This window comes from Buceros rhinoceros, unplaced genomic scaffold, assembly GCF_000710305.1.
Source record: "Buceros rhinoceros silvestris isolate BGI_N320 unplaced genomic scaffold, ASM71030v1 scaffold6139, whole genome shotgun sequence".
Taxonomy (NCBI): Eukaryota; Metazoa; Chordata; class Aves; order Bucerotiformes; family Bucerotidae; genus Buceros; species Buceros rhinoceros.
In genome coordinates, this window is record NW_010430854.1 from 685 (window position 1) to 9,996 (window position 9,312).

Here is a 9,312-nt window from a genome sequence, read left to right on the forward strand (position 1 = left end):
AATAACTATGAGTGCTTTGATAATGGCTTGAACTCCAGGTTTCATAGCATTGGGTTCAATGAGAGGATGAAGGAAGCTGCTTTAGAGTTTCTTGTTTGAGCAGTATGTAATGAAAAATTATTAAAAAAGAAAAAACAACCCACAAACAAACAAAAACCCCCACCCTAGCAATTTGAATATCTTGCCTGTTACAGTTAGAGCACTCCTTAAATTTACAAGCCAACATCTGTATTTATGAGTTTGACTTTGTTGTTATGAATAGTTCCTATGAAATAGATAATTTAATTTAAATATACAATTAGAATAATTTATATTTCATGTAAATATGAGATTGCTGGATAAGTGTTTGCAAGGGTTGGGCTTTTGAGGCTAGTACGTAGTGAAGTGCTCAAAGATTTGATTAATGGGAGCCACTCTTGCTGTGTTTTGCAGAGGGAGGAGGACTGGAGCAATTGCTTACGTGAAAGAACTACATTTGTGCTATCCTAGGAATCGCAAGATAAATACTCGAGGTGTTCTTTCAGATTAGATAGACTTTTTTCCTCCTCCTGTCAGCTTTAATGAAAAGGATAGTTGGTGAAGAACGGATTGAAATAACTGTTCTACATTTGTCATTTTCTGTGTTACTTTTTATTCATAAGAAAGTTAGAGATAAATTTGGTTAAGTACTCTGGTCTTCCTTTTAAAAGCTATCCCAGAATGGGTGGGTGATGCTGCTTGGGTCTCTTTTATTTCTTAGCCTTTCCTGGTCCAATAGTAGGAGTTTATCAATTTTCCATAGAATTTTTCTACTGAAATTATATGAAAAATGCAGTAAAATTTTAAAGGCTGTATATTGTGTCTTATGTTCTTTTTGTTGTTAGTAATGTTACCAGGAACTGTGTTTGCGGGACAGCACTGCCTTCTTCACTAGTACCAAAAAGACAAAGAGAAGGTGAAGCAGTGATGTTGTCGTGATGTGTTGATCTCTGCCTCTGACAGTGGCTCTGTAAGGAGCACAGAGATTTACACTGTACGTGCTCAGAAGGTGTTAGATGGAAGCGTAGGTATTTACAACACACCCCAGGCAGACGAGTCCCAGAAAAAGTTATCCATCGGTACTTGTGGAACTGTGGTTCTAAGGTAATTTGTGGTCAGTGTTGGTTTCGCCCAAGTTTCAGTAAGGGTCCAGATAAAGCATGCATCAAGCCTGTTTGTTATTAGTGATGCAACTTCATCTGTGATACTGTGCTCACTTTCCATAAATTATATTTCAGCCTTAATAAAATAATTGGTCTCTTAAGATTGTTGATCTTCAAAGCTTTTGCCAAGGCTGGGTGATGCTAAATAGAGTTTTATTTCTAGATGGATGCATTATTAGAAAATCATATTATATGTTTTCTAACATGAAGAACATTTAAAAAAAAAAATGCTGTTGGGGGCGAGATTAAATTTAGTCTCTCGTTGAAGTGTCTGAGCGTAATATTTACTGTAAAAATTTCTAGATGGATGCATTATTAGAAAATCATATTATATGTTTTCTAACATGAAGAACATTTAAAAAAAAAAATGCTGTTGCTTTTAATATTTACTGTAATAATTTCTAGATGGATGCATTATTAGAAAATCATATTATATGTTTTCTAACATGAAGAACATTTAAAAAAAAAAATGCTGTTGGGGGCGAGATTAAATTTAGTCTCTCGTTGAAGTGTCTGAGCGTTGTACCTTTTGAGGAAACATAGTACCTGTTCAGCTGAATTGTGACATCTGGTGTATAACTACCAGGCTGAAATGCTGATTCAGTTGAGCTTCTCAACAGTGATATCAGAATTACTCTATACACCCTGGGGACTGTCTCACGTCCTGGTTCTGTTCCAGATCTGGGGGTTAGGAACACACTCATGTGAATACAATGAATGACAAACTAGTTCCAGTATAATGGAGGCATTGTTTGCATTTGTTTGAAGGTATCCTCATGAGGAAGTTCCGTAGGTGTTTTGTGTCAGGTTTGTGCAGTTAGCGATGATAGCAGTCTGCTGTTTTCCCTTGGGTCTTCCCAGTGAAGAAAGTAGCAAGTGTTTGCTTTAGAGAAAAGATTTAGAGAACAACTCTGGAATCAGAATCTTCAGTTTTAGCAGACAGGGTTTCTGTTGGATTAAATGGGCATCATATAAAGTCTACATTGCAGTCTGTTACAGGGGAGAAATAACACTTTGGCCTTGGTCTTCAGCGTAAGTAATTTGCCATATGTGACAACAGCCCATTTTTAGCAAATTTAAGCTATCTTGGGGCACGGTACCACTTCAGCCAAGTAACTGTGGTGACTGCAGTACTGCCCTGTGCGTGAATTCCACAGGTCATCTTGCTGTCTTCTGAAATTACTTTGACAAATAGAAAATATTTTCTGAGTGAGATCATATTTGTAGTGTTGCTGGGCTGCTTATTGTTATTAATGATGTAAACTCCTTTTTTAATTCTTTCTGACCAGTGGATTGAGGAGCAAGTAGGAAGTTCTGTAGCTGTCATTGTGTGCTGGAATAGAGTGCAATCTGCTGTTCCTGGGCAGAACAGGCTGTTTATACCTCACTTTTGGAGGTATGTATTCTATGAAATTTTCACATAAAATAATATTCCTCCCCTTGCCCCAAATAATTTGTAGTATTTAGCTTTGGCCTTCAGCTTTTCTGAAAAGGTGGCAAGGCTTACCTGGAGTGGATTGGTTTAATAGATTCTGATAGAAGTGTGGCTGAATACTGTGTTACAAGCACTTTCTGCAAGAAAGAGCCTGTTGGAGCATCATAGCAACTTCTCAGGGCTGTGAATATGAACTCTATAAGCAGAGGTGAAAGAAGTGGCTCCTTTGCTCACAGCCATAAGAGGAGTGAAGAAAAGTACTGAGTTTTGTCTGTGCCCAAGAGAGCCCCAGCCTTTTGCCAGTCCCTAGATCTCTTCCACAGACCTCTTCAGCTTCTTGCAGGTTAAAATTAAACTGAATGTCCGGGTCATTTCACCTGGCAGGGAACACATGAGCTATTCCAGATTTGAGTGGCTACTTCTGCTTCACAAAAATACATGAGGCTATTGTTTCTTAAGCTGGCAGAAGTAAGGTCATTTATTCAGGATCTTCCTTTAAGAGACAATCTGCATTTTTATAGGAGGTGATCAGTATGCCTTTCCTGCCGTCTCCTCTAAATGGGTAGTGTTAGTCACCCATATCTAGGAACCTGCAATTGCCCTGTTTTGAAGAAAACTAGATGCAGAGTGGAAGCATTCTGTTGTATGTAGCAGCCTTGGCAAAAAGCTGGGGGTTTGTGCCCTGCGAAGAGGAATAACGTTCCGAGAGTGCTCCTGCTCTGTACTGGGTTGTCTTGCTGTGCCTGCGTTTGCTATTCAACAAGTACACTCTGTGTAGCATTGTACACAGTATGCACCCATGCGCTGCCACAGGGAAGAGACTGTTCACGCATGCAAAATATGGATCGTTGTTCCGTGGTCGATAGTCAGCAGTTCTTACAGCAGTCTCCTTGAAGCTTTTCTAAAGAGAAAATTTTACAGACTTGAAAGCAGTAAGATTTTATTGTTGGATAACTCAGGTGTTTCTGAAACAACATGGGACCGTGGACATCAGAAATCGGCTTGTTTCAATCCCATCTGTAAACTTGGATCTAGCAGCCAAAGCTGGTACATCAGATTGTAGAAGAGTGTTTCTGCTCACAGTGACCTGGCAGAAGCAGGTAGATTTGGGATCGAAAAGTTGTTTGAGATGAAACACTGGACGCCTTAACACAAGGGAAGTGGCATAAACGCGTTCCTTGTGCTGGTTTCCGGCATGGCTCTTGGGAGATATCATTGCTCTCCCTACCTCTGAGAAAACGTGTTGGCACAACAAAGGAATTTTTTATGCCTTCCCTTCTCCCTGCTGTAAGTAAAGAGGACACAATGCCTGCTTTTCAGGGCAGCTGTATCTTTACCTAGCTTGCTTTAGGTTTATGTCTGTTTACTCTCTTTTTTTTTTTTCTTTTCCCCCCCTCTTCCCCTCACTCTGTTAACCAATGCTTTAAACTGGCAGAGTAGATGATACTGATTTGCCTAATACCTGTGACATAGCATTTGTTTGGAGATGTTGTTGTTAAAGCACGAAATGAAAATAGTCATATTATTAATATAATCCCAGTTCCTCTGTGCAGGACAGGAAACCTTAGCTACTAATTTCTTTGAAGGGTTTGGAAACACTCATGTCATGCACTATGTGGAGCAAGAAAGAGTTTATGGCTGTGTCTTAGTGTACTGAAGGTCTGTAGTGTTTGCTAAGCCAGCAGAAGCAGTTTGTTTTTCCTTTGAAGTTTCGACGGTCACGCACCTTTCCTTCTGCTGGTGCTGCCTGCAGGACTGCATAAGTCATGACTGCAATACATATTCTCTGTATTTAGGGAACAACGTAGTGATTTTTGGCTGCAGAGATCTGCGCAGCCTTGGTACCCTGCAAACGCGCGGCGTATTTTAACTGTGCTTTGTAACACATGTATTGTCAATGGGATCAACCCTTCTCTTAATGGCTTAACATGAGGGACTGCATTTCCTCCAGAGAAGATCCAAAACTCATGCTTGTTCTTTCCTTGGGTAGTTGTATTTTTTTTTTTTAATGTCTGGCGAGGCTTTAGGGTTATCACTCTGCTTTAATGATATGCTCATTTGAAAGTAGCTAAGAATGTCAAATAAGCTATTGTATAGAAATTTACATATGTGTTTAAATCTCTTTGTTAATTGTTCCCGTTAAAATTATGTATTATTTTCTACAGAGGTTACATTTACATTTTTCATGAGGTTTTCTTTTTTTTATATATTGTGTCTTGAAACTGATACCATTCTCTTTTCCTGTTTCAGACTAGAAGATGAATAACCTTTCCTTTAGTGAACTGTGTTGCCTGTTCTGTTGTCCACCATGCCCAGGGAAAATTGCCTCCAAACTGGCCTTCTTACCTCCTGATCCCACGTACACACTGATGTGTGATGAGAGTGGTAGTCGCTGGACTCTACACCTCTCAGAGCGAGCAGACTGGCAATATTCTTCTAGAGAAAAAGAAGCCATTGAGTGCTTCATGACTAGAACAAGTAAAGGTAACAGGATTGCCTGTATGTTTGTGCGTTGCTCGCCTACCGCCAAGTACACTTTGCTCTTCTCACACGGGAACGCTGTTGACCTAGGTCAGATGAGCAGCTTTTACATAGGACTGGGTTCGCGGATTAATTGCAACATATTCTCATATGATTATTCTGGATATGGTGCCAGTTCGGGGAAGCCAACAGAGAAGAATCTGTATGCTGACATTGATGCTGCTTGGGTGGCTCTTAGGACAAGGTAAGACGTTAGCTGCTGTTTTTCTTTTACAGCGTGCTTTTCAAATTTGCTTTGGTAGTTTAAGCAGAAATACTGTAGGATTTAAGATTAACGGATTCATATCCAAGCTGATTGGTGGTGCCTTGGGCATTGTCATTATTGAGCAGGATCAGTGTACAGTACTTACATACTAGAAGAACTGAAACGAGTTGAAATTTAATAAGGTATGTTTCAGTCTTGAGTGATTAGAAGATGATCCTCACTCGGAATTTCTCAGCTGGAAATCTCAGAGAGGGAAAACATATAATAATTGATTCCTTGGTAACTGAGCCACTGGTGTGATGTGGCTGAGAGAAAATGCAAGTTGTTTTTTCAGATAATTCCATTACCTACTTTATTTTTTTTGTAGGGTGAGGCAGTGGAAAAGCTGTTGTAAGAGAACCTGGTGAGACTCTGTTTGGATTTCTGTATGGTGTACAGACCACCTTTGTTTAAGAATTCAGACTAGCAGCTACCACATTTCCAAATACAGCTTTCTATATAAAACAAAAATATATTTTTATCTTAGCAAAATATGATGTTTGGGAGATGTTATAACTGATCTGAACTGATATGTAACTGAACTGATCCCCACCAAATATATTATGGTGGGGAAAAAAAACCCAGGAATTTGAATCAGTGGTGTTAGTTCAAATAGATTAAAAGTGGACAAGAAAAAAAATATGCAAATTGGAAGGATGTTGTTTCAGCAGTTTCTGTGTTCTCAACCTTTGGTTTTAGGGAGATAAAATAGTAAGATGAAAGACTCTGGAGGCATTCTCTGGTACAGGTAAGAATCCTAGACACGAAGTAAATGCAGCACTGAATACCCGCTTCTTAAACTTGAGAGCGTTTTCCACCATGGTTTGTTCCATTTAGAGCTATATTCTTCTTGTCACAAGCACACAGACTGCAAAAAGATTATGTTTTTAAAACACTATGGAATCATAAGAATAGATGTTCACTAAAAAAAACCTCCCAACATATTGTGTATTTTGCACCAAAAGCTGAGAAAACCTGAATTTAATGTAGAGCAGCATGTTATGGTTTGATTGTTGCAGCTTGAGCATGCTGTTTAATAGCATAGTCTCAGGGATGTGACTCTGTGTAAGGGCACGTGTAAAGATGAAATCCTGGAGCCTGGCAGTTGTCGCAGTGAATTCAGAACTTGATCAGTGTAATATTAACTATTTTCCTATTACTTTGGAGCAGACTAACCCTTTTCAGTGTTTTAAATACACATATTGTCTTGCATTTCTTTTACATTATAGCAAAAGGCATGATAGTTTTTTTTAAAGGAGCATATTTTACTCATATATTGAAGTAGAGAGAATGCTTGTTATCATTATATCAAACCTCACAGAACTATAGGGTAAATGTGTTTAAATCTCACGTGCAGTCCGTGACTACTGTGGGGTAGATTAGGTTTTGGCATTTCTTTTAAGGGCAGTGGAAAGTTGGGATATAACTAGACATCCATTCTGTAAGCCATTGACATATTAACTCCAAACACCATGGTCACCAGTGCCTCTGCTGCAGCTCCTGGCTTACAAGAACAGATGTCTAGTTATATGTCAGCTTTCCATTGCCCTTCAGCATTTGCTGCAGCATTGATTCACTTTTCTAGCACAGCCTGTTACATTAATGTTGCGCTGGCACCTTCCTTAACGTTTTATAATATAAGTAGTCTGCAAAACAAATTAAGCAGCAGCCTGTTACATTAATGTTGCACTGGCACCTTCCTTAACGTTTTGTAATATAAGTAGTCTGCAAAACAAATTAAGCAGATTGTTTGCAGGATGGATGTAAGTATAGCTGTAAATTATCAGAAATTCATGATAATGGGATAAGAGAGGAAAGGGATCCTAGACTTTTAAACTGTTTCTCACAGGTTATGATGGGATGAAGAAAAGAATGGGCAATTCAGCTTTGTTAGAGGTTGATCACAGACACACACAGCTCCCTGCATTCCTTGTTCTGAGAAATGGCACCACAGAGTCCAGCATTAGGTGTTTCTGGGGTAATTGAAATGCCGATGTTGACTTCATTCTGTAGTCAACACAGGAGCTTGTGTTGGAGACTTGTTAGTGTGTTACACTTTATACCTTGGAAGGACAATCCAGATCATCATCTGTGAACTGGCGCAACTGTCCAGTTGGAGGTGGGGTGAAATAGGGTGAAGTAGTCTGGAACTGGTCTTGAGGGTGATGGCAAGGTTGTTTCAAAGGTATGTGAATGTCGTTCATATAAATGAATACAAAGAGCTAATCTGGCAGCAGATTGGAGGAGGTGAACAGCAGACCAGATTCCGAATTGTGTCCTATTCTTTCCCTGCTTTGAGTAATGTCATAGGAAGCAGTAGCTGTCTGTGTGAGTGCTGACTGTGAAGAAGACAAGGTGATTCACTGATGTGTTTGGGAAAGCTGCGCAGTATTGCATATTCATATGCATGGGACTGTGTAAAAGCTGCAAGTGAGGACATTCTTTTTCTGTCTGTCATAGCTACAAAGTGTTGAAATGCCAGGAGTAATTATGAGATACGCCTGTTTTCTGCTGTCCTGGTCTCTGAAGGCCTTTGATGACACCCTAGCAAGGGTAGAAGGGTTTAACCAGCCCCAGGCAAATGCAGAGCAAGTGGTGCTCCTTCGGAAACCTGAAGACTTGCTGGAGTTGCCTCAGATTTACCTTTAAGAAGCCGAACAGCCTTTTCATTGTTGCTTGTCATGATAATGAAATCATGTTTGTCATGATAATTGAAAAATGAAGGGTACATCTCGCCATCAGACTGGACAGAATGTCCATAATTTGGATAGCCAAATAGGAATAATATCAGACCTATTTGGATGGTGGCTGAAAGTGTTCTTTGGAGAATTCACAAATTACTTTTTCTTCATTCAAAAGTAGGGGGATTTTTTGTTAGAAGATGAGGTGCCTTAGCTTTGAATATTTAGAGAGAAATTGATCTTTTACTTAAATTGAAAGGGAAAAGTAGCTCAATTTATTGTGAGGAGAAATCTTGCCAGTAAATCAAATGTACCAGTATCAGTAGGTACTACAGATAGGTTTAGTAAATGCCACACCATCATGAGAGACACAGAGAAGGTGCAGTTTGTTGATTACCATGTGCATGGTCAATGGGCTTGCCTCTCATGAAACATGGTTCACATTTTCTTCCAGCAGTGTTATATGTTGAATACAAAGGAGGGGAATGTGCATCGGAGTCGAGAAAGAGCTGTATGCTCATAAATCTTGGTCATGGCCTGGAATTTTGATAGTTAAAGGGGTGCAGGGTGTTCCTATCCTTCATGTTCTGCAATTTGCAGCTGTAATTTTGTGTGTGAAGTACAAGATGACAAAAGGTTTTGAAATGCGTGCTGAAAATTCCCCCAGGATGTTTCCTCTTGTTCCCTGTGCCCCAAGCACTTCGTCAGTTGGTTAAATGCAGGTGTGACAATAGCTTCACAAGCAGCAGCCTCCCTAGAGCAGCTGCTGCACGTCTTCATCACTGTGAGCCCGAGAGGTTCTGTTGAAAATGGACCCTTCTAAGGCTGGTTTTGTTGATACTAATTTTATTGTGAAGTGAGCAAGTCTTTTACATTAAGAGCAGTCGTTCAGAATTAAAAAGATAAATAGTTTTCTATCTCCCTTAGGTGTATCTAGGGCAAGATGGCAGGTACTGTAAGCCTGCAAGAGTGGTGTGTTAATGTCAGCTGGTATTCAGCGGCTTGTTAAAGGTCGCTGAAGTTTAAAAAAGAAAAAAAAAAAATCAAAACCCACTCCTTACAGCCAGACGTGCATGTTGTAGTTTGCGTGTTGCACGTCATGGTGATGTGGTGTGTACCCAGTGGAAGTATTTAATGTGATGAATATCCAGTCTCAGTGGTGTATGATATCTATCCCATTAAAGTGTTCAAGATAACATCGGGTGGGTCTTTGAACAGCCTGATTTAGGG

General features: G+C 39.7%; 1 protein-coding gene across 1 annotated transcript; it reads left to right on the top strand.

Annotated features, from left to right (window-relative positions):
• Positions 1-4,869: 4,869 nt before the first annotated feature.
• LOC104499640 (alpha/beta hydrolase domain-containing protein 17B) lies at positions 4,870-5,345 on the top strand. The gene has a single exon (XM_010143170.1). The coding sequence runs from the start codon at positions 4,875-4,877 to the stop codon at positions 5,343-5,345; it is 471 nt and encodes a 156-aa protein (XP_010141472.1). The 5' UTR covers positions 4,870-4,874.
• Positions 5,346-9,312: the final 3,967 nt, after the last annotated feature.

Coding starts and splice junctions, on each gene's coding strand:
- LOC104499640 (XM_010143170.1), top strand. CDS start 4,875: ATGAATAACCTTTCCTTTAGTGAACTGTGTTGCCTGTTCTGTTGTCCA.